General features: G+C 41.2%; 1 protein-coding gene and 1 non-coding gene across 2 annotated transcripts in view; one reads left to right on the top strand and one right to left on the bottom strand.

The window, feature by feature from the left end:
* Nucleotides 1-1,766: 1,766 nt before the first annotated feature.
* On the bottom strand, nucleotides 1,767-1,916 carry LOC131822999 (small nucleolar RNA SNORA62/SNORA6 family). The gene has a single exon (XR_009350451.1). It is a non-coding gene; the product is annotated as a small nucleolar RNA SNORA62/SNORA6 family (small nucleolar RNA).
* Nucleotides 1,917-5,047: 3,131 nt separating this feature from the next.
* MOB1B (MOB kinase activator 1B) overlaps nucleotides 5,048-25,465 on the top strand; it is a 54,247-nt gene continuing 33,829 nt past the window's right edge. Inside the window, exon 1 of the mRNA XM_059159623.1 lies at nucleotides 5,048-5,431. Coding sequence (XP_059015606.1) covers nucleotides 5,418-5,431 — 14 coding nt within the window. The 5' untranslated portion in view covers nucleotides 5,048-5,417. The remainder of the gene's footprint in view (nucleotides 5,432-25,465) is intronic.

Genomic DNA, 25,465 nt, shown 5'->3' with positions numbered 1-25,465 from the left:
AAAGAATGAACAGCTTGAAGGGAGGGTATTGGCTTAGTTTTGGAATCAATGGAAGATTTCTTCTTCCATTGTAATACATTAAATAAGCTTTGTGTTTTGATACTTTATGGCTTTTAGTGATAAATGAATGCACTGAAAGACACCAAGCTTCATGAACCAATCTTTCATATTTCTATTCTTTCCTATTATATCAGAATAATATATCCTTGAGAAGTATTTTTAACCATACACTGGAATGTGAATAATCATACATGGTTGTTTTTAATGAAGCGAGGTATAGAATTAAAATCTAAAGAGCATTAATAAGGGTTAGGTTAAATTGCTAGGTGTGTTAAGTGGCCTCGTGTAGGATGCCAAAATTCATTTAGCATAGATTCATTCTAATTTAGGTCATCCTGGGAATGGGGGGGAAGGAAATGGGATTTACTGAATTCAGACTCTACTTATTAGCCATATGATTTTGAGCAAATTACATACGTAACCTCTTAGCATTAATTTCCTTAATTATAGATGGAGGAAGTAATACCTAACACCAAGCATATGGGGCCGGGTAAGGAATAAATGACATAAACCTATTTATAAACATGGGCGTAAACAGGGACAAAATATGTGAAAAACTTAGCGGAGTGACTAGACCATCAGAAATATTCAAAACATTGGGGCGCCTGGGAGGCTCAGCTGGTTGGGCGACTGCTTTCGGCTTGGGTCATGATCCTGGAGTCCTGGGATCAAGTCCCGTCTCAGGAATCCCTGCTCAGCAGGGAGTCTGCTTCTCCCTCTGACTCTCTCCCTTCTCATGCTCTCTCTCCCTCATTCTTTCTCTCTCTCAAGTAAATAAATACAATCTTAAAAAAAAAAGAAATATTCAAAATATTGCAGCTATAAAAACAATCTTATGTAATAAACTAATTAGATGGAATAATTATCACATCAGCCTAGATGTTATATAACCAAAATACTGCTGCACAACAGAATGCGTTTTATAAGTCACTACAGGTTTGTGGCCCAGCTGTACTTTTTCTCGTATTTGCTGTTCAGGTATCAAATTCTTTCACAGTCAGATAACATTCCTGAATCAGAAGGGATCAGCTACCCAAGAAATACGGACGCCCAGATTTAGACACAGGGTTTGAATTCAGTGTTTCTTCTCTCTGACATTGACGGCATTTGCTTTTGCCTTTACATGTAAAAGAATATCTTAATATATAGGCAGAAAAAAACCTGGCTAATATGAGGGCAAGGAAAGAATGCTCCAGTCCAAAGAATCATTATTTATATCAGCAGATTTTAAGTTCCTATCATTAATAATACTTTTCTTGGCTTTTTCAAAAGGAGACCTGTTACTTATTTTTCTTTTTTATTATGGAAAGTTTCAAAGCTAAACAAAAGTAGGCAGGAGGGTAGAAGGATCCTCATGTACTTATCAACCTGACTTTGACCGCTATCAACTCACCGCCAGTCTCATCTCATCAGTACTCCTAATTCTCTCTTCTGAAGCAAATTCCAGGCATATTATTTCACCTGTAACTATTTCAGCATATATTTATTACACATATGGACTCTTAAAAAACAAAAACAACATAACTACAACATCATCATCACAACTGGGTAAATGGTGATCAGAAACCAGAGATATCGGGGAAGAGAAGTAAAGAAAGAAAAAACCCAGATGCTTACAGGTAACGCTTTGCTTTGTCTATCCTTATTGGGCATGTAAATTTCTTTTTGGAAGCCCACCTTATGGCTTCAAACACCTTTTGTTTTTTACTTGTAGCAAGAATTACTATCAAACTCCACTCAGTGGGCCAGAGACGTTTGTGGTATTAGCAAAAGACTTGCCCCTTGTGTAGCGCACCACCTACACTTGTGAGTTCTCTGGCCTGCCAGCCTCAACTCTGAGCTCTAAAATGCGCAGGGCTTCAAATACTGTTTACTTGCTTCAAATACTGTTTACTTGCTGAGGTCTGCATTCATGTTTCTAGTTCAGATTCCTCCCGCCCCGCCTTGGCACAGTAAACAAAACTCTACTTGACTATTTTGATATCTAATAGATATCTCGAAGCTAACATATCTAAAATGGAACTTTTAGTTTAACCCCCAAATTGTGACTCATATCTTCCCTGTTTCAATAAATGGCTGTTTCCATTAGTTACTAAAGCCAAAAATAATTGGAGTAATCTCCTTTCCCCAACCTATCACCAAGTGCTGTTGGTTTTACCCTGAGATTATTAATTTCTTCTATTATTAATGACACTACGCTGAACCAAATCACAACTGAGAAACAACTGGACTATTAGAATAGTCTCCTGGTTTCCCTTGTGACTTGTTGGCTCCCCCTGGTCCATTCTCCACAAGAAGGGAGAGTGATCTTTCCAAAATGTTAATCACGGATCATGAACTGATAATTGCTGAAGCTGTAGGATGAGATTCATTATATTAATTTCCTCCCCTTTGTATAGGTTTGAAATTTTCCAAATTAAAAAAAAAAATGAAACGTTATTCAGATTAGCTTACCCCAGCCTGCCCTCTGTCTCCATGTCCAGCTTTATTTGATGTCATTTTTCTTGCTCACTCTGCCCGGGGCCATAACCTTTCGGCTCTAAGAACTCTTTAAGCTCTTTCTTATCTTAGAGCATTTGTGCTTATTACTTCCTCTACTAGAAAATGCTCATTCCCCTCGCTCTTTGCAAGACTGCTTCCTCCTCTTGTTTCAGGTCTTAACAAAAATGTCACCTCCGTAGAGAGGCTTTTCTTAAAAGTATTTTTAAAAAAAGATTTTATTTATGTATTTGACAGAGAGAGAGAGAGAGAGATCACAAGTAGGCAGAGAGGCAGGCAGAGAGAGAGTGGGGAGGCAGGCCCCCCACTGAGCAGAGGGCCCGATGTGGGGCTCGATCCCAGGACGATCCGAGCTGAAGGCAGAGGCTTTACCCACTGAGCCACCCAGGCGCCCCAAGAGTCTTTTCTTAATCACCGCATCTAAATTAGATCCTCTCCCTCCACCATTGCTATTACATTATTCTGTCTACTCCCTGTCTTCCCACAATTTATAACTATCTTGTTTACATTTACATATATAAATATACTCACTTATAAATTTGAGTGAATCTTTTTAAAAGATATTTGAAGGCATATCCACATATGTTCTATTCCATTCATGTTATAGTATCGATTCTTGGAAAAATTGGTAAATGCAGATTTTAATCATCTTCCTTCATAAATAAAGATTTACAAACAAAATAATTTTGATCAGGGGAGTAACTTCTTGAAATTTGAAGAGGACAGTGATATGAAATATGAATTGGGGAGGGTGAAATTGGAATTAGAAATGTCTATTTGAATATACCCTCTATTGATTCTAAATTCCCAAAGCTTTTGAAGCTGAGTAATTTTAAGTGGCAGCCATGGTTTGATTTAAATTTTTAACCTCTGGAATTCTATTCTGTATTATTAATATGACACCTCTATCATTTCTAAGACCAATCTATTTAAGTTTTATCAGCTGTTAATTTCAGCCAGTTCTCCTTGAGATATGAAAAGAACTCAGCAGGTAATTTAGCAGATTCTCTCCTCTGGCCATCATTATCCTGATTCAGTGTCATAGAATTCATTTAAATTGTGTTAGAACAAAAGCAAAGCTACATAAGCCAGCTACCAAATCAGGGAGCAGATGGGAACTGTCCGCCAGACATTTGAAGGATAACTCTGACACCACAGAACTTTAGAACTGGAGGATATCTTACAGATCATGTGAAAATTCAAGGCCTTCATTTTAACAGGGATGAGACTGTTGTAGCAGGTTAACTGATTTACTTCCCAAACATAATTTCCTAATCTGGTAATTCAAGTTTTACTTTCAGAAGACCCTTAGGAATTATATAGTACATTAGTAGTACCAAATCAATATCTGGGCTTCTGTCACAAATCCATTATTTTCACTATATTAAAGTAAATCCTTTCCGCCCTTCTGTCCTCCATCTTTTGAGTCTTTAAGTCTTCTCAAATTATTCCAATGACCACTTTTATTTCCGAGATAGTCAAGATTCCAATATTTCCTTCTGTTTTAAAGAAAATGGTTTGATTTCCTGAGGTACTGAACTAATACCGCACCAACTCAACAGACTATATTTCATATTGGTACTTCTTCCAAGTAACCCAACCCAAGGTGGGTTAACAGCTGTACATTATTTAAGTTCTGTTCCGATACTTTGAGAACTTACTTGTGGATTTGATGGGTGTTGTGAATAAAGAAGATGGACATCTCCTGTGTAAAATAAGTGGGTCCTCGAAGCGGTAAGGTCGGGGTAGGCTGCTCATCAGGGGCAATGCTGATTACGCATTTATGGGACCCAAGACCATTATAAACATTGGGCCTTCTGCTGCACAAAACACATCCAGTCTCCCTGATTTCACAGAGTCAGGGGGTTCAGGGCCGGGCTTTATAATCTACTTAAGAATGCTCCACAGACCTTGCAAAGGTCCCTACAGCAGTTTCCCCGGCTACTGACGACGGCCTAACCCGCCTGCTGAACCAAGGCTGGACCCTGACCTCTCCTCTCCTAGTTCAGGGTTTTAAGACAGAACCATAAAACCACGGGGAGCTTGACTCCTTTCTCTATTCTGGCCGAACACCACCCACACATTCCAAACACGTTAAGCCGCCTCCTGCTTTTATGTACTAGCAAAGGGACTCCATAACCTTTCATCGTCCCTTGCTGCACGCTTGGAACGGGCAGAAGCCCTCGTGGCGATGCCACCCCTCGCCGCAAACCCAGACGTCGCAGAGTGGAGCCCATTCCCTTCCCGACTGCGGAAACCCAGCCGACGAGCTCGGAGCGCTCGGCCACGACCCCCCGCTGGGCGGACCGGCCTTCGCGGGCCTGGGGGCCCCCAGCGCCCTGCCTGGGCGCGGTCCCGGGCTTCGAGGACGTCCGGAACTTGGCGGACCCGCAGCCCCGGCAGGACGCGGGTGGGCGCGCGCCGCTCTCGCGAGAACTCGCGCGGCGAGGGCCGCGGGGGGCTAGAGGGTTGGAGAGGGGGGAGGAGGGTGAGGAGGAGGAGGAGGAAGAGGAAGAAGAGGGAGAGGAGGAGGAGAAAGGGGGCGGCGCGGCGAGCAGCTCGGCAGCCGCGGCAGCTGCTCCCCGGCGAGCCGGCGTGCGGCCGTGTCCCCGCCTTCTCCGCCTCCCCCGCCGCCGTCGGCGATTCGGGCCGCGAGCTGCCCACTTCCGCCCGCTCCGCCCGCCCCGGGAACGAGCGGAGCCGAGCCAGTTGCGGCCGCCCGGCAGCCGGCGCGTCCCCGCTCCCTCCTCTCCTCCTCCGCTCTCCTCCCTCCCTCTTCTCCCCCGGCCGCCGCCCGAGCCGCCGCCGCCCGGAGGCCGAGAGACCGCCGAGCGCCCCCAGCCCCCGCCGCCGCCGACATGAGCTTCTTGTTGTGAGTAGCCGGGCCCGGCGCGCGCGGGCTTTGTTCGGGAGACCGGGGCCGCGGGCCTCCGCTCGCCGGGGCCCTCGCTGCCGGGGCCGTCGCTGCCGGGGCCGGGCGTTCCCGTCCGGCAGGGCTGTGGGAGCGCGCCCGGTGCGCGGGCGCTGCCGGACGCCTGTCGCCTCCGCAGCCCGCCTGGAGCTCGCGTGGAGCCCTGCGGCCCCCGCGGAGGCTCTTGCTCCCCGGACCCCACGTCCCGGCACACCCCGGTGTGTGGATTGGTTGCCCTGCCTTTCTCCATCACCCCGATGTCTGTCTTCCCTCCTCTCTTGGGGTTGTGGGTTTAGCCGCCCCGCAGAGATGCCACCCAGTCCCCCTTAGGCCCCTTACGCGTCTCCTGCCCGGCGGCTCGGGCTCCGTTTCGCTTGCCCATCGCGTTTGTCTGGGGCCGAGAACAGAAGGTCGGGCGTTGTACTTTCCCCCGTCACCCCAGCACCCTTTTAACTTCTTAGATTCTAGGAGTGCAGAGTTGGGGTGACAGGTCCCGTGGCTGTAACACCCTTAATGAGGCTGCTTTCGGGTCGGGATCCCATGATGACAGCCCAGGGTCTTGCGGTCTGGAGCAGCTCCTTGCTTCCCCGAGGCGCCCTTCCTCCCAGTGGGCTCCCCCGAAAAGTACGGGCTTTATCTTTTTAGACCACCACCAACTAGAAGTCTGAGGAGTGTGCCCTGGGGTTGATTAGATCCGCTGGGGAGTGGTTTTGCAAATCGTTTGTAAATACCAACTTAACGCCAGATTTAGGGCTGGTCATTATTTCATTTACTTCTCCTTTATTGTAGACGAATTCGGGGGACGGGCAGAAAGCTGCGATGGCCGCTTGGGGGTATGGAGGCAGCAGACAGCCTCAGGTCGTCGGGAAACAGGCCATAGACTCTTGGAATTCCTCTTTTGAAAGCTTCATTGTGATTCACCTATGTTTAATCTGTGGTTAGAAAGCTCATAAAAACTCAGATTGAAACTTGCACCATATACTCCTTTACTGTTGTGGACAGAATAGCATTTTTCTTCACAGCAGTAACAGTAGCAGTTTCCTTCCGATTCTCTTCCTTCCCCACCTGTAATTTTTAGCCCCCACATTGGCACTTGGATCCCCAGAATTGAACTAACCCTAATTTCACGTGTTCAGATGTAGAATATTAATCCTTTTTTGAGCAGTCCAGCAAAACTGAGTGATCACAGACGGCTAACAGGCAGGCCAGGTTGCTAATGTTTCTCATAGGCTCAGGAGGCCTGGCTTGTGTCCCCTGCCTACCACATGTGAGTGTGCGTCTGTGAAATCTCTTTCTCAGGCTCTAGAAGTTGATTGTCAGTTTGTCAGGTAGGTAGTGCTGGGTGAGAGGACCGAGTGACTTCTGCAAGACTTTGTTTCTTATTTTAGATTGAATCAAGATATCCAGGTATCGCTGCTTGAAGCTGCTCATCTTGACTATATTTTACGTTGCTGTTGTTTTATTTCTTCAAGAATTTAAAAGGTGCCTTCAAAATAGCCGTGTAGATGATGTCCGTGACTGTTGCTGATGGGCTTATGACTCTTGGAACTCGCAGCTAAATTGGTTGGAGCAGGGAAGAACCATATTTGGGTGAAACCTAGGGATGGAGAAGGTTTTGGTGGTATTTTCTGAATACAGATAGAACAGTATCCTTTTTTTACATGACTCAGTATTTAATAGTTACAGAAATGCAGTGGTTTAGTTCATTTCTCCTGAAGCATACTAGTTATGTAAGAAAAATCTTACAGTAACGAATGTATATATGTATAAGGACCTTGCAGGATTTGTACTATTTGGAGCACAATTTTTCAGTCAGGTCTCATGTAGCAGTTAATATAGTCCCGAAATATTTAGCCCTTGTGCTTGACAGGCCATAAAAATAAATCCAACTTGGTTTTGGTTTTTGTCCACCTGTAGTTTCAAATCTAAAGGGAAGACCTCATAGATAGAAATAATTATCAGACATGAAAGAATAAAGTTTTGGTTATTTCCTCTATATGGTATTTGGTATAGCTTCCTGAATATTATTTCTCTATGGGAAGGTGAGCAGAGAAATTAAGAGTTGCAAGTTAGGAAATAAATATAAATATTTACCTCTAGTTCTTCGAATCCTACTTGTAAGGCTACTGGGAGTGGATGGAGCTGAGGAAATAAGAGCCTTATGAGACAGGTTTATCAAGGTGCTGACTCAGAACTCCCGAGGGCTTTAAGACAGAAGGGAAGAACTATTGATTAAAAAAAATCATTTAAGGACGCCTGGGTTGCTTAGTGGATTAAGCATCTGCCTTCCACTCAGATCAGGATCTCAGGGTCCTGGGATCGAGTCCCGCATCAGCCTCTCTGCTCAGCAAGGAGCCTGCTTCCTCCTCTCTCTCTGCCTGCCTCTCTGCCTACTTATGATCTCTGTCTGTCAAATAAATAAATAAATAAATCTTTAAAAAAAAACAAACAAACAACCCATCATTTAATGTACCAGGCACTGAGGTAGGCACTGGGTATCGAGCAAAACCAACAAAAATTCCTGTATTAGTTAAGCTTATGTTTTGATAAGTGATCATAAACAGTGAATACCAGTAAATTATATTGCATGGTAGGAGGATGTAAGTGCTAGGGAACAAAGTAGAGCAGGGTAAAGAGGGTTGTGTTTTTTTTTTTTTTTTTTTTTTTTTTTGGTTAGGGAGATGAGGTAGATTAGGTAATCTCCAGAGGCTGCCCAGATAATCAGCAGCAGTGATACCTTTTGTAGCTTTTGTCCAAACGCTCAGAATAAATTTGTACAGCATATGGAGATACGGCTGGGACGAAGCTTTGGTTGTGCTGCAGATTGGCCTTTGTGTATCTTCAAGTTAATAAGCTAAACTCCCAAATGTACACAAGGAAACTTCACAGGAACTAATTTGATTTTGTAGACTCAAATCTTTAAACATCCTCAGCACCTGCTGTGTGCTAAGCACAGTGTAAGGCGTGGGACCCCAGCGTAGTTCAGTTCATAAATGGTCATCTCTAATAGATTGTGATGCGGTCATGGGGGGTCTGAAGAATGTGGAACAATTTGTTTTATTTGGCTGGAGGAAGGCTTCGTGAAAGAAGTGATGGACAGTTAATGGAATCTGTAACGGGTTCTCTGAGAGGGTATGGGGAACTGGAAGATTTGTCAGAGGAAGCATCATAGAGATACGAACTTGCTTGTGAATTGTCCATTTTTAGGTTTGTCCAAGAGCCTGTGGAATTGTGGAGCTAGATGGGATCCATCCATAACCTAGCTTGCTAGCCTTTTAGTAAAATGGCAAAATCACCGACATCAGGTTACTGGTATAATTACTGGCTTGGGTTGAATCGGAACACAGCCCTCTCAGGGTTTTTCCCGTCTTGGCACTTTATGCATATAACAACATCCAGGGAAAGAAACCTGGGATGAGTTCTCAGCATTCACTCAAAGTGTATTGAGTGTTCCCTATGTTTCTAGTATTTTGAAATTGCTAGTCTCTTCTAACCAATAGAATTTCACAGAAATATTTGACTTGGAAGAGACTGAGGTTTTATTTCCTGATGTAGGGCTTGGTTGGAACAGAGTTAAAACAAATACTTGTAGTTAACTTTAAAACGAAGTCTGGAGGAAAGATGGTTTAGGGATGTGAATGAATATAAACCAGGTCTGTTTCTGTATAGGAAGAAGCAGAGATAGTTTGGGAAAATAAGGAAATGTTTATTGAGGATTGTGCTAGGTAACTTCAATTTATCTTTTTTTTTTTTAAGATTTTATTTATTTATTTGAGAGAGAGAGGGCATATGAGGCAGAAATGAGGGGCAGAGAGGGAAGCAGACCCCTGAATTCTGGGTGAGTAGGGTGTCAGATCTGGGGCTCGATCCCGCAACTCCAAGATCATGACCTGAGCCAAAGGCAGACACTTAACGGACTGAGCCACCCAGGCACCGCTAAATTCAGTTTATCTCTTCTAAAATATAGCAGTGTAGGGGACACCTAAGTGGCTCAATCCGTTAAGTGCTTTCTGCTCAGGTCGTGGTCCCGGAGTCCTGGGATCGAGTCCTGCATCGGGCTCCTTGCTTGGTGGAGCGCCTGCTTCTTCCTCTGCCTGCTGCTCCCCCAGCTGTGCTCACTCTCCTTCTCCTTCTCCTTCTCCCTCTCTAAGAGATAAATAAAATCTTAAAAAAAAAATAAATAAAAACTAGCAATGTAGGAAAGGAGATGTAGCTGTGTTTGTCTGTCTCTGTCTCCCTCTCCTACCTCTCTTTCTGCCTGCTGTACACCCACCCCCCTAAATAATCCAGCATCATGAAGGCAAGTGAGTTGACTGACTTAAGGGCTTTAGCATCTTTGCCTATAAAGGAAGTTAATAATAGTATGACTACTAATAATACATCTTGGTAAGTATTTACCATGTGCCAGGCACTGTTTCAGATGATTAACTCAATTCAATAAGTAGCAGGAACCCTATTTTACAGATGAAGAAACTCACAAAGAGAGGTTAAGTAATTTGTTCAAAGTTATGTAGCCATTGATATAATATGGGTCTGAATCCTAGCAGTCTAGATCCAGGGATCCTGCCTCATACTGTTGTATCTATAATTGATAAAATTATATAAAAAGATAGTATTTAAATAGGCCTTGTTTTTAAGAGAAGTGTCCTTTTCCTGGGCACTAATATTTCATACTTCTGTACTGTTTGCTACGGGTCACCAAGAATATAATGGTGGAAGAAAAAAATATAAACTTTTAAATTTAAATAATACTTTTTGACTTCCATTTTTAATGTAAAAATAATACACATGTTGGAGAAATCATAATATAGTGCTAAGAAAAGTAAGAAAATAAAAGTCACTCATAATCATTACACCTTCCAAATGACTGTTATTTGTACTTTGTGATAACAGTTTCCTAATCTTTTCTGCCATGTTTCTACTATATATAGACCAGATTTTTCATGTGGAGATTTTTTATGTTACTAAACATCATTTTGTAAATCATTTCGAACCGCTTTTGAGCAAGTGTTAAGAGTTTTGTTGTGTGACAACCTGATGTAATATGTTAGGCTTTTTTGGAGGGAAGAAGAAATAGAGTAAGTGTGGTCATCTTTTTGGAACTGCAGTTTGGGAATTGTAGATACAGGTCTGGCTTTAGTTTACTTTTCGTCTCTATAGGATTGCTTTTGCTTTACATTACTGAATGCAAAATAATTACTATGTGATTACTTTTACCAATATTGACTTTTCCCCCCTCTATATAGTGGAAAAGTTTTTGTACCTTTGAATTTTCTAATATAATATACGTACATGTAGTACTTCTTTTCAGCTGTATATTCGGTTAGGAGGTATTGGGGCAGAATAGCTGTGGGTTGCTTGAAAAATATGGTACCTGTTCAGAATGTTGAATTAAGTCCTAGAGAGAATTCCTTTTTTTTTTTTTAACTCTCCTTTTCTTTTCGTATTTGTTTTTAAAAATTCAGATATAATTAATGTATAACATTGTGTTAGTTTCAAGTGTACAACTTGCATTTTTGTCTTGTATCAGTTACCTAACTTAAGACCATCTTTAGTTTAGTTAAGGTGTAGCTGTGTGAAGCCTGTTCATTTTTAAAATTTTTAAAAATTTTTAAGTCATTTAAAAAATTTTTTTTTGAAGATTTTATTTATTTATTTGGCAGAGATCACAAGTAGGCAGAGGGGCAGGCAGAGAGAGAGAGAGAGAGGAGGAAGCAGCCTCCCTGCTGAGCAGAGAGCCCAATGCGGGGCTCCATCACAGGTCCCCAGGATCATGACCAAAGGCAGAGGCTTTAACCCACTGAGCCACCCAGGCACCCCCATTTTTAAATTTTATTTTGAAGGATTTTCAAATTTTTAGAGAAGTTGCAAAGAATGGTTAAAAGAATTCCTACATAATTTTTGTCCAGAAAGCCCGTTTAGTGTCCTCTGTTGCTCCCATAATGTCACCCTCAGCAGGAGGATCCGGTCATGAATCACACCCGGTTTTGTTCTGTGTGTGGTCTTATTCAATTGAAATGTTTCCTTAATTTTTCCTTGTCTTTCAGGACCTTGATATTTTTGAGAATTATAGTCCCGTCATTTTGTGGACTATCCCTCAGTTTGAGTTTGTCATGTTTTCTTGTGGTTACAACTGGTTATGCATTTGGGGCAAAAATACCATAGAGGTGTCATGTGTTCATCTTACAGCTTCTTACCAGGTGCATGTAATGTGTGTTTGTCCATATTGGAAGTGACCCTTTGATTAAACTGTCTACAAAGATTCTCTAGTGTGAAGTTATTAGATCTTTTTTTTTCCTCCTACTAATTAATATTTTTGGGGAGGTGTTTAGAGACTGTGTGACTGTCTCATTCCTCATTTTGTTTTCACACACTAGTTGTACTGTTCATTGATGTATTTTGTCTGAATTATTATTATGATGGTTGTCTCTGTTATAATTCTGTCATTGCTTTTATCTGTATTATTTGAAATTTTTACTGAGAACTAACTCTTCGTATTTATTTATTTATCAGTGTGGACACTTAGATTCCTATTTTATTTAATGAGTTATAATTTATAACTATATTTGTTTTGGTGCTTATAATGTCTCAGTTTTGGCTAGTGAGAGTCCCATTCAAGCTGACTTCTGTGTCTCTTTGCTTGGCGCTGCCTTTTTTTTTCTGAGTACTTTGTAACTTTCTGGCACAACCAGATCTTCCAGATTTATCCTACACTTTCTCTGCCCTATCCCTGGAAATGGTCATTTCTCTAAGGATTTTGGTTCTTTTTACTGAGAAATAGTATTTAGGAAACAGGTGGTAAGTATCTAGGTGATAAGTATGTGCATTACCAAGATATGTTTCTGTTCCCAGACCCTCTCAGTGGACAGTGCTAGAAAACAACATAATCCATACAGATTTACACACATAAATATATATAGATATATAGATACAGATTTCGATATCTGCATATATTGAATGAGTTCACACTAATACCTGTAGTTCTTTATTTTATTTTTATTTTTTCAGTGTTCCTGAAATTCATTGTTTATGTACCACACCCAGTGCTCCATGCAGTACGTGCCCTCCGTAATACCCACCACCAGGCTCACCCATCCCCCTCCCCCCTCCCCTCCACAATCCTCAGTTTGTTTCTCAGAGTCTGCAGTCTCTCATGGTTCGTCTCCCCCTCCAATTTCCCCCAACTCACTTTTGCTTTCCTTCTCCTAATGTCCTCCATGTTCTCTCTTATGCTCCATGAGTGAGTGAAACCATATGATAATTGACTCTCTGCTTGACTTACTTCACTCAGCATGATCTCTTCCAGTCCTGTCCATGTTGATGCAAAAGTTGGGTAGTCATCCTTTCTAAAGCCTGAGTAATATTCTATCGTATATATGGACCATATCTTCTTTATCCTTTCGTCTGTTTAAGGGCACCTTGGCTCTTTCCACAGTTTGGGGATTGTAGCCATTGCTGCTATGAACATTCGGGTACATATTCATACCCGCAGTTCTGAGCCAAGTAGCACAGGGTTCATCCTGGCCTTCTCCCTCTACATATTTTTCACTTTGTTAGTCTACCAGGCTCTCGCAATCCTCAGCATAATGTATTTGCTCAAACCACTGTATATAGCCATTCTCCAAACCCTTCCTGGCCACCCTTCTTGAATGGGCCTCCGAATGTCATCCAAGTCTCCTGAGCATGTGCTGGCCTCTGCTTTAGCTGTATTATGGTTGAAGGCAGTCTGAGACTCCACTGTGTATGGTTTAAGTGTGTCGGTAATCTGATTTTTTCCCCATGAATCCTGTGTTTTAGGATCAATACCTCAGGTATGATGGGAGGATTAGAGATACTGAATGGAAAAGGCCTGGCTCAGTAAATTCTAGTGAAGTACAGCAGCGATAACTAGTTCATTATCGATAATTCAGCAGTGTCATGATTGCTAGTAGCTGTTATTATTTTTTACTGACATATTCATCGTTTCTGATTACTTAAATCATGGCCAGTTTCTGTGGGTCTATGGTCATATGTATCAGTGCTGCTTTGATTTTCTGCAGTTAGAACTTAAAAAGCAGATGTTTGAAGGTAAGCAAATATTTGGGGAATAGTCCCCTCTTAGCCAAGTGGCCTTATTATTTATAAAGGGAAGGTTGAATTTTCTTTCATTGCTACTGTTATTTTATCTTTCAGCCCAAGTCCTTTTGTTCTCAAATTGAAATTTGATAGGAATAGTTCGGTAGTTGTAGTATTGAGTGAGTATTAGAGGAATATTTTTTCTGTTTCTTTGTAGAAGTAGATAATTGTATGACAAAAACTTCCTTGGGATATGCCTGGGTTGCTCAGTTGGTTAAGTATCTGCCTTTGCTCAGGTCATGATCCCAGGATTCTGGGATTGAGTCCTGCATCAGGCTCCTTGCTCAGGAGGAAGTCTCTTTCTCCCTCTGCCTGCCATTCGCCCCTGCTTGTGCTCTCTCTCTCTCTCAAATAAATACAATCTTAAACAAACAAAAAAACCCCAAATACATTCTTAATATTCCTTGTAAATACAGGATGATTAGGTAGAAGCAGTAGGGGTGAATGCCTTTTATGGCAACTTTTCTGGTGTGTTGGTGCCTAGATCGTGTTCAGGCAGAGGAGCAGCAGCTGGCCTTTCTGCTCTTTCTGAAGAATCTGTTTGTTGGGTAGTGCCCTATAGCATTACATTTAACTACTGAAATAACTCTTTGTTTAAAAACTCGCCACAGTTATAGTTTTTACTCACATATGACTGGTTCCATTCTGTAGCTCCTCCCCACTTCCTGCCAGATATTTAGCGGGCCCTCTTATTTTCAGCTCTTCAGAATTTCACTTTTGAATCCATGAACAACAAACTGATTTGACAGAACCAAATTCTCTCCAGTGGAGCACAGTGTTGTTTTGAGGACCGATGCCAGTGCTGCTTGTCTCTAGTTTATTGTTAAGGACTCCCAAAGGGGTCTTACTGGTCAGCCTTGTCCGTTGTTTTGTTTTATTATTTATTTATTTATTTACTTATTTTTTAAAGTAAATTCTGCCTCCAACATGTGACTCCAACTCTACCCCCTGAGCCAGCCAGGTACTCTAACCTTGCAGTTTTTAATTTGGGAAATGAAAAGTTATTAAGAACCAAAATTAAATTTTTTTTTTTCCCAAACTATAGTTATAGCCAGACTATTCCAAAAGTGCAGTTCTAAGTTGCTAGACATTTGGGAACCAAAATGTGCCTCAATTGAGATGTACTGGTTTTAGTTTTTGTTTTTGTTTTTTTTAATTTGACAGATAGAGATCACGAGCAGGCAGAGAGGCAGGCAGAGAGAGAGGAGGAAGCAGGCTTCCTGCTGAGCAGAGAGCCCGATGCGGGGCTCGAACCCAGGACCCTGGGATCATGACCTGAGCCAAAGGCAGAGGCTTTAACCCACTGAGCCACCCAGGCACCCCAGTTTAAACTTTTGTTAAGTGGGAGTGTAATTTGGGTGTTGGGACTGTATTGTCTAGTGATAACTATAGGTTCTAGAGATAACTTTATTATTATTATTATTATTTTAAGATTTCATTTATCAGAGAGAGTGCAAGCTGGGGGAGTGGCAGGCAGAGGCAGAGGGAGAAGCAGGCTCCCCACTAAGTAAGGAACCTGAAGTGGGACTGGATCCCAGGACCCTGGGATCATGACCTGAGCTGAAGGCAGACCCTTAACCAATTGAGCCACCCAGGTGCCCATTATTACAATTTTTTAATGCCATTCAACATTTAGAAAAAAGTACCACTAACACCATTGGGAAGAAGGTCTGCTTTTGGCTCTCTGGTGACACAGCGCTACCCCTAGGACTGAGGAGATCAGTATCTCTCCATAGTTACAGCTCTTGATAAGTCTACTCTAGATCCTTAAGGGGTGGAGCTTTGGCATCACTTAGAAGTATGTTAGAAATGCAAGATTTCAGGCCCGAAACCTTGAATTAGAATGAATTTTAAGATTCCTACGTGAAAAGCACATTCAGGTTTGAGAAGCTTTAGATAATAGCAAGTGGACGATGCCCGTGTATTGAGTTAGATGATTCAAAACAAGGTAAAGTAGAAAAATCCTTGAGATTCTAAATAACACTACCTCTGTTCTTGAGACATTCTGTGAGGCCCTGCCAGATTCAGTGCTTGACCAGACTTTAGTCAGGCTCTTGGAACCTGCTCTGAGGCTCACCTGCGCACTTCCATGTTAAGTTTGCTTTTAGCAGGAACCCGGCTTGTTCAGTTTAACCAGAAGCTCCCTGCCGCAGTTTCAGTATCTGATTTAGCTTTGTTTTGTCCGCCGTCCCTCAGGTGATGTTCGATCACCTGGCCTGTCTTCAGCAAGAATCCTGTTAGGTCACTTTAGCCAGAACCCTTCTAAGCCTGATGTTTTCTCCTGGTAGTTTTCTGTCCGCTCACCCCCGCACCCTGCTCCCACTTGCTGGAAGTCCCACTCACACACTCTATGCTCACATTTGAACCCCGTTTCTGCCTGTGCCTTGCCCCCCAATGTACAGTCCCGTTGCACTGGTTCCTGTATTTAGCACATTGTTCTTGAATCAAGTCTGCCGCACCGTCTTTGACAGTTGTCGGTTTTCTTTCTCTAACTTATCTCAAGGAGGTTAGGTCCCTTGGTTGTCTTGGTACATCTGTGATTGTTTTAATTATTATTTAAGGCTTTTCTCCCCTTCTGGACAGTGAATTTCATAGGGTTTATTGACTGTTTCACTTTCCAGGGTGTTTGGACCATTTTCTTTTTGCAGTTCACTCGGGTCTTTCAGGTGGAGACTGGAGTATGCTGGAAGTGCTTGCCGGCAGTCCCAGGGCAGCCTGTGTGATGTGGTGTTTGCTCACCATTCCCGTCTCTTCGGAGCCTGCCTTCCATGTCCTCCCCCGCACAGAGCCCAGCTGCTTTATGGGCATTTCTTTCTTTTATTTTTTATTTTGGCGGGGGAGGGGCAGAGGGAGAGAGAGAGAGAGAGAATCTTAAGCAGGGTTCACGCTTTTTGTGGAGTCCAGGGCTTCACAACCCTGAGATCAGAATGCAGCCAAAATGGAGAGTCACATGCCTAATCCACTGAGCCACCCAGGTGGCCCGATTTGCATTTCTCTTAACATGGCATTTCTCCCTGGTCTGCCTGCATTTTAAATGCTCTTCCTGTTCTGCTGGCTGGACTGCCCTTCTCCTTCCCACCCACACTGCTTTAGTTCAAGAGCCAACTCCTTTTCTCTGCCCTGTGCCCCCTTTCAACTTGTTGACTACCATTTCAGATTCCTTCATGTTCCTTATTATAGCCCTCATCAACAAGATACTGTACTTGTCAGTTTTCAGGCCTTTCTTCATCAGAATGTGTGACCTTGCAATTTCAGAAACTGTTTTTAACTCTACCATCTAGGGCGCCTGGGTGGCTCAGTGGGATAAAGCCTCTTCCTTCAGCTCAGGTCATGATCCCAGGGTCCTGGGATCGAGCCCCACATTGGGCTTTCCGCTCAGCAGGGAGCCTGCTTCCCCCTCTCTCTCTGCCTACTTGTGATCTCTGTCTGTCAAATAAAGAAATAAAATCTTAAAAAAAAAAAAAAAAAAACCTCTACCACCTAGCACAGTGCCTGGTATATGTTAGATATTCAGTAACAAAAGTTTTGTTTAAATCAGTGACATTTTCAAGTATTTTCATGGCTGTAGGTGGAGGTGTGAGTGATTCCTTTTATTCTGCTCTAATTTTGAATTTCAAGAGACTTCTTGGGAAATATACATAGGTGGATTCTCTGCACAGGAAGGTTTAGAACATCTGTTTATTGGATCTTTATCTCACAATTAAAAAAATATTTTAAGATACTAGTCTTTATTGCCCAGCAATTACAAGTATTCAGGCATGTATTTTTCTGCATAACTTATTGTGAGGTGGGGCGCCTGGGTGGCTCAGTGGGTTAAAGCCTCTGCCTTCGGCTCAGGTCGTGATCCCAGAGTTGTGGGATCGAGCCCCACATCGGGCTCTCTGCTCCGCAGAGAGCCTGCTTCCTCCTCTCTCTCTGCCTGCCTCTCTGCCTACTTGTGATCTCTCTCTGTCAAATACATAAATAAAACAAAATCTTTAAAAAAAAAAACTTATTGTGAGGTGATCAGTGTTAAATAAAATATTAATTTTCATCATCTGTTTCAATTCATGTCTTCTTGACCAGTTCTTTATTTTTCCTTCTTTTTTTAAATTTTTATTTTTTTTAAAAGATTTTATTTATTTATTTGACAGAGAGAGAGATATCACAAGTAGGCAGAGAGGCAGTCAGAGAGAGGAAGAAGCAGGCTTCCTGCTGAGCAGAGAGCCGGATGTGGGGCTTGATCCCAGGACCCTGGGATCATGACCTGAGCTGAAGGCAGAGGCACCCAGGTACCCTCATTTTTCCTTCTAATTGCATGCCTTTGAGGCAATGAACAGTTTTAACCACAGTAATGATGGACTTGAATATTCATCTGCATCTACCTCTATGCTCATTATATGCAGTTGTGCTCCTAGTGGTTTTATTACAGCCCTCCTTTGGGGGTTTCTGGAAAACATCAGGACAACCTTCAGTCATCTTCATCTCAGAGCTTTGTTGCACCTCAGAGAGCCCAGCCCGGGCTGCTTGCCGATGGGGACTCGTGCACCCTCCCCCTTCGGTGTCTGCTGGGAAGAGAAAACCATCTCACAGTTTTGTAGACACCTTCTTGTCTTACCCTTTTCTCAGGATCTGTATATGCCAGGCATGTTTCTTCCCTGCACTGTAAAGTGCGTTCCAGGAGCAGTGAGTGAGAGTGCCCATTTCCTCGCGTCCCTACCACCATTTCACTTACGAAGAATAATCAAGAAGACTTCTTGGTTTTTTGGGCTTTTCATATTAATACCGAGTAAACAAGTTTTTTTTTTTTTAATTGAAAAAAATTTTTTTTAAAGTAGACTCAGTGCCCAGCATGGAGCTTAGCGTGGGGCTTGAACTCAGGACCCTGAGAGTAAGACCTGGGCTGAGATCAAGGGTCGGATGCTTAACGTCTGAGCCACTCAGGTGTCCCCGAAGTAAACAAGTTAGTGGTAAAGATTCTTCCAAAGAATTTCTGTCCCCATTCTTTCCCTCCTTCTTTTCCCCTCCCTTCCCCCACCCCTTCCTTCCTTTCTTTCTTTCAAGATTTTATTTACTCACTTGACAGAGACACTGGCAAGAGAGGGAACACAAGCAGGGGGAGTGGGAGGAGTACTAGGCTTCCCACTGAGCAGGAGCCTGATGCAGGGCTGAATCATGAGCCAAAGGCAGATGTGTCACACTTGAACCACCAGGAGCTCCCCTCTTTATTTCTAACAGAGTAGTTAGGTGCTTGCTTCTATTGCCATCAGTCTTTTTACTCTTTTATTTTAAAAGGGCAAAATAATACTTTTTATGTAATAATTTAGAATGGAGCTCTTTGTTAATAATTGAAATTTAAAACAATAGTCATATAAAAAAGAATATAATTAAAAAATTTTTTGTTGTGTGCTTAATGGTCACAGTATAATTTAAAATATTAATAACTTATTAGGAAAATACTAATTTCTCCAAGAGGTGCAGAGATAATAGTCTGTAAGGGGGGGGTTTATAAAATGAAATATTTTTTAATTGAATTTCTTGTTGCTGATATTTTAACGCAGATAATAAACAGATAATTTACTGCAAATAATGAATATGTTTGGGAAGCAGATGGCATACTTGGAGCTGTAAAAATGCCTTGTAGATTCTGAAGCTTATCACCTATTACTTTTAACATATTTATTGCTTTTCTCCTGGAGTCTGAGAGAGAGCTCTGCCAGGGTTTTGCTCTCTGTATTATTTCAAGGTAGAGTTTTTTTCCTAAAATATGAGTAAATAGTAGTGTTTCAGTTGCTGTTGAATCTGAAGTGTATGCTTTTATGATGTGCTTATAGTTTTGAGCATTTATAGGTTGTTTTCAGCATGAGTAAGTTACAACTCAGAACACTTTATTATTTTATTGGCAAATACTTTGCATATTTGTCTATATGAGAAATCCTGGTAACCTTAATACATTTGTTCCTTTTTCTTTTCCTTTTTTTTTTTTTTTTTTTAAAGATTTTATTACTTGACACAGAGAGAGAGATCACAAGTAGGCAGAGAGGCAGGCAGGCAGAGGGAGAAGGAGAAGCAAGGCTCCCCAAGGAGCAGAGAGCCCGATGTATTTGTTCCTTTTTCTAATGGCAGTTCTGATACTTACATTTCACTTAGTTCAAAGAAGAAACTGCGGGTGATGAGAGATTTTTGCAGTTTTATGCATTTTTTTTCTTTCTCCCCTCTTCGGTGGTTTTCACTGATTTGTGTTATCCTTTCACAGTTTTGTTTTTTTTTTTTAATTTGCCAGACAGAGATCAGAAGTAGGTAGAGAGGCAAGTGGGGGGAGGGGGAAAGCAGGCTCCCTGCTGAGCAGAGAGCCTGATGAGGGATCCTGGGATCAGGACCTGAGCCTCAGCCGGAAGGCACAGGCTTTAACCCACTGAGCCATTTAGGCGCCCCCCCCCCCTTTCACAGTTTTAAATGGCTGAGGTTGAAGTCCATTGCAGGTACTGGGGAGCATTGCTGAATCCCAGGTAATGCAAAAATGTCATTTTTACAGTATTAGGATTGAAGGGGATTTTTTTTTTTTAATTGTACCATGCGTGGAGTTTTATATAGCCCTTTCTCTACCTTCTGTTCCCAGGCTTGGCGCTTGGCTGCATCTGATTATTTTCATATGGGCCTTCCTGACATCACACTAGTAACTACAGGCTGTTCTTGTTAGCTTTGATTTAGAGGAAGAATTACCCTGTGCTTGGGTGCCGTAAGCTCATGCTTAGATTACTGGTGATCGGAATTTGATTGCTTTTGGTTTTCTCAAAGGCCATTGTTTTATCAAGTTGATTGAATCTGGCAGTTTCTAAGGTGAATGAATCTTTTTGAAATAATTTGATAGTAGACCTAAGCAATAGCAGCCACTAGCTAGCTAATAAGCCATTAGGATGAGAAGTGTCCATATATATAGGTGATTTTGGTTTACTGATTTGTGGTGTACTATAAATATGATGTCATAAATATATTGCATAGTATGCTTTGATTTTAAAGATAGAGCAGTTTATTAAGATTTCTGTAAACAGTCTATTTTATTGCCATGTTTTCATAAGCATTCACTTTTTAATTTAAGCTTTCATACTTTATAAACAATTTTATTCTTATTATACCTGTCCATGATTTAATTTAGAGTTAAATACTTATGTAAGTCTTGTCATAAAAACAGCCGCTTTTTCCTGCTTCAGGATATAGCCATTTGAACTCTTTTATCTGATTGTTTTAATTTATCTCTAATTTATTGTTACTTATTTTTTTCATTTCTAGACATTAAATATTAGATTCTTTCTTTTTTTATTGAAGTATAGTTGACATATATAGTATTAGTTTCAGGTGTACAACAGACTGGTTCAACATTTGTATACATTGCAAAATGATCACCACTGTAAGTCTAGTTAAACGTGTCATCAAAGCGTGATGCAGTATTATTGACTGTATTTCTTATGCTGTATATTACATCCCTATGACTTACTTATTCCATAACTGGAACTTTGAATTTCTTGATCTGTTTGCACTCCCACTGTCGCCCCTTCCCTCTGGCAACCACCAATCTGTTTTATATATCTATGTGTCCGGGTTCTGTTTTGTTTTTTAGATTCCACACTTAAGTGAAATCATGTGGTATTTGTCTTTCTTTGACTTATTTCACTTAGCATAATACCCTGTAGGTCCATCCATATTGTGGCAAATGGTAAGGTTTCATTCTTTTTTTATGGCTGAGTAGTATTTGTGTGTGTGTGCACGCTCATGTGTGAGACATTCTTCACCCATTCATCTACTGATGGACACTTACACTGTTGCCATATCTTGGATATTGTATATCATGCTGTAGTAAATGTAAGAGTGCATCTATCTTGTTGATTTAGTACTGCTTCCCTCCCCCTGAGTGCATAGACACTCAGTAAGTAGTGGAATTGCTGGCTTATTTAATAGTTCTTTTAATTTTTTGAGGAACCGCCATACTTTTCGGTAGTGGCTGTTGCAGATTACATTCCCACCAACAGTGCACGGGGTTCCCTTTTATCCAAATCCTCCACAGTACTGTGATTTCTGATCTTTTTGGTAATAGCCATCCAGACAGATGTAAGGTGATCTCTCATTGTGTTTTTTATTTGCAATTCCCTGTGACTAGTGATGGTGAGCACCTTTTCATATGCTTTTTGGCCATCTATTTGTCTTTTTTTCAAAAATATATATCCAGGTGCTCTACCTGTTTTTTAATTTTTTTTTTTTGTTGTTATTGTTACTGAGTTGTATGAATTCTTTATGTATTTTGAATATTAACACCTTAATGAATATATCACTTGCCAGTATCTCCTCCCATTCAGTAGGTTGCCTTTAAGGATTATTGATGGTTTCCTTTGTTTTATTATTGATGTTTCCTTTTTAATTTGATGTAATCCCCTTCATTTTTGCTTTTGTTTCCCTTTCTTTTGAGGTCAGATCCAAAAAAAATGTATCGCTAAGACTGACGTCAAGGACTTAAACAACTGTTTTCTTTTAGAAATTTTATGGTTTCAGGTCTTATATTCAAGTCTTTATTTTTTTATTTTTTAAAAGATTTTATTTATTTGAGAGAGAATGAGGGAGAGAGAGCATGAGAAGGGCGAGGGTCAGAGGGAGAAGCAGACTCACTGCTGAGCAGGAAACCCTAGGCGGGAGTCAGTCCTGGGTCCAGGATCATGATCTGAGCTGAGGGCAGTCACTTTATCCAGCTGGCCCCACAGTCAAGTCTTTAATCCATGTTGAGTTAATTTTTGTGTATGATGTAAGACAGTGGTCGGTTTCATTATTTTGCATGTAGCTGTCCAGTTTTTCCAACACTGGAACCTTGGCATGCCTGTGTGGCTCAGTCAGTTAAGCATCTGATTTCTGGTTTTGGCTCAAGTCATGACCTCAGGTATGTGGAATCGAGCTCCGTGTGGGCTCTGAACTTGTTGTGGACTGATATTGGTACTCTGTCTCTCCTTTCCCTTCCCTGCTTGTATGTGCATGTGTGGGTTCTCTCTCTTTCTCACTCTCAAACAAACAAACAAATAAATAAATATTTTTCCTGTGCCTTTTAAAAAATTTTAATTCAGGGGTGCCTGGGTGGCTCAGTGGGTTAAAAATTTTAATTCAGTTAATTAACGTATAATGTATTACTGGTTCCAGAGGATATGTCTGTGATTCATCAGTCGTAATACCCGATGTTCATTACATCACATGACTCTTTAGTGTCTATCACCCAGTTACCCCTAGTGTCTATCAGCCAGTTACTCCATACCTATACCACCCCTCCCCTCCAGCAACCCTAAGTTTGTTCCCTATGATTAAGAGTCTCTTATGATTTGTCTCCCTCTCTGGTTTTTTTTTTTCTTTTTACCCTCTCTTTTCCTATGATCCTCTGTTTTGTTTCTTAAATTCCACATATCAATAAGATCATATGATAATTGTCTTTCGCTGATTGACTTATTTTGCTTAGCATACCACCTCTAGTTCCAACCACATTGTTGCAAATAGCAAGGTTTCTTTTTTTGATGGGTGTGTAATATTTCAGTGTGTGCACGTGTGTGTGTGTGTGTCTGTGTGTGTGTGTGTACCACATCTTCTTTATCCATTCATCTGTTGATGAACATCTGGACTCTTTCCATAGTGTGACTGTTGTGGACATACTGTGATAAACATTGCGGGGGTAAGTGCCCCTTTGGATCACTACATTTGTATCTTTGGAGTAAATAACCAGTAGGCAATTGCTGGGTCATAGGGTAGCTCTATTTTCAACTTTTTGAGGAACCTCCATACTGTTTTCCCGAGTGCCTATACCAGCTTGCATTCCCACCAACAGTGTGGAGGTTTCCTCTTTCTCCACATTCTTACCAACATGTGTCATTTCCTGACTGGTTAACTTTAGCCATTCTGACTGGTGTGAGGTGGTATCTCATTGTGGTTTTGATTTGTATTTCCCTGATGCTGAGTGATGTTGAGTGCCTTTTCATGTGTTTGTTGGCCATTTGGATGTCTTCTTTGGAGAAATGTCTATTCATGTCTTCTGCCCATTTCTTGACTGGATTATTTGTTCTTTGGGTGTTGAGTTTGCTAAGTTCTTAATAGATTTTGGATACTAGCCCTTTATCTCATATGTCATTTGCAAATATCTTCTCCTATTTTGCCAGTTGTCTTTTGGTTTTGTCAACTGTTTCCATTGCTGTGCAGAAGGTTTTAATTTTGATGGAGTCCAGTAGTTCGTTTTTGCCTTTGTTTCCCTTGCCTTTGGAGACTTGTCTAGCAAGAATTCGCTGCAACTGAGGTCAGAGAGGTTGCTGCCTGTGTTCTTCTCTAGGATTTTGATGGATTCCTGTCTCACCTTCAGATCTTTCATCCATTTTGAGTTTATTTTTGTGTCTGGTGTAAGGAAATGGTCCAGTATCATTCTTCTGCATGTGGCTCTCCAAAATTCCCAATACCATTTGAAGAGGCTTTTTCTCTTGGATTTTTTTCCTTCTTTCTCAAAGATTATTTTACCATATTGCTGAGGGTCCATTTCTGAGGGTCCAGATTCTCTATTCTGTTCCACTGATCTGTGTGTCTCTTTTTGTGCCAGTACCATCTGTCTTGAGGATTACAGCTTTGTAATAGAGCTTGAAGTCTGGAATTGTGATGTCACCAGTTTTGGTTTTCTCTTTCAACATTCCTTTGGCTGTTTGGGGTCTTTTCTGGTTCCATACAAATTTTAGGACTGCTTGTTCCAGTTCTGTGAAAAAAGTTGATAGTATTTTGATAGGGATTGCATTGAATGTGTAGATTGCTCTAGGTAGCCTACACATTTTAACACTATTTGTTCTTCCAATCCATGAGCACGGAACATTTTTCCATTTCCTTGTGTCTTCCTCAGTTTCTTTCATGAGTGTTGTAGTTTTCTGAGTAGAGATCCTTTGCCTCTTTGGTTAGGTTTATTCCTAAGTATCTTGTGGTTTTGGGTACAATTGTAAATGGGATTGACTTCTTACTTTTTCTTCTGTCTCCTTATTTATGTATAGAAATGCAACTGGTTTCTGTTTTTAATCATTTTAATATACTGTTGGATCCTATTGGCCAGTGTTTTGCTGAGAATTTTTGCTGAGAATTACCATATTCATCAGGGATATTGGTCTGTAATCATCCTTTTTAGTGGTGTCTTTGTCTGGTTTTGGAATCAAGGTAATGCTGACCTCATAGAAAGAGTTTGGAAGTTTTCCTTCTATTTCTGTTTTTTGAAATAGGTTATGAAGAATAGGTATTAATTCTTCTTTAAACATTTGTTAGAATTCCCCTGGGAAGTCATCCGGCCCTAGGCACTTGCTTCAGTTTCCTTGCAGGTTATGAGTCTGTTCTGGTTTTCTGTTTCTTCCTGTTTCACTTGTGGTAGTTATTTGACTCTAGGAATGCATCCATTTCTTTCATATTGCCTGATTTGTTGGCAGATAGTTGTTTCTAATGTGTTCTTAAAATTGTATTTCTTTGGTGTTGGTTGTGATCTCTCCTCTTTCACTCATGATTTTATTTATTTGGGTCCATTCTCTTTTTGATAAGTCTGGTTAGGGGTTTATCAATCCTATTAAGCCTTTCAAAGAACTAGCTCCTAGTTTTGTTGATCTGTTCTGCTGTTCATTTGGTTTCCGTTTCATTGCTTTTTGCTCTAATCTTTATTATTTCTCTTCCCTTGCTGTGGTTGGGTGTTATTTGCTGTTCTTTCTCCAACTTCTTTAGGTGTAAGGTTAGGTTGTATATTTGAGGCCTCTCTTGTTTCTTGAGAAAGGCTTGTATTGTTATATACTTTCCTCTTAGGACCACCTTTGCTGCATCCCGAAGATTTTGAACAGTTGTGTTTCATTTTCATTTGTTTCCATGAGCTTTAAA

The sequence above is a fragment of the Mustela lutreola genome, chromosome 1, assembly GCF_030435805.1.
Source record: "Mustela lutreola isolate mMusLut2 chromosome 1, mMusLut2.pri, whole genome shotgun sequence".
Lineage (NCBI taxonomy): Eukaryota > Metazoa > Chordata > Mammalia > Carnivora > Mustelidae > Mustela > Mustela lutreola.
This window is presented reverse-complemented; position numbering and strand designations above follow the sequence as displayed.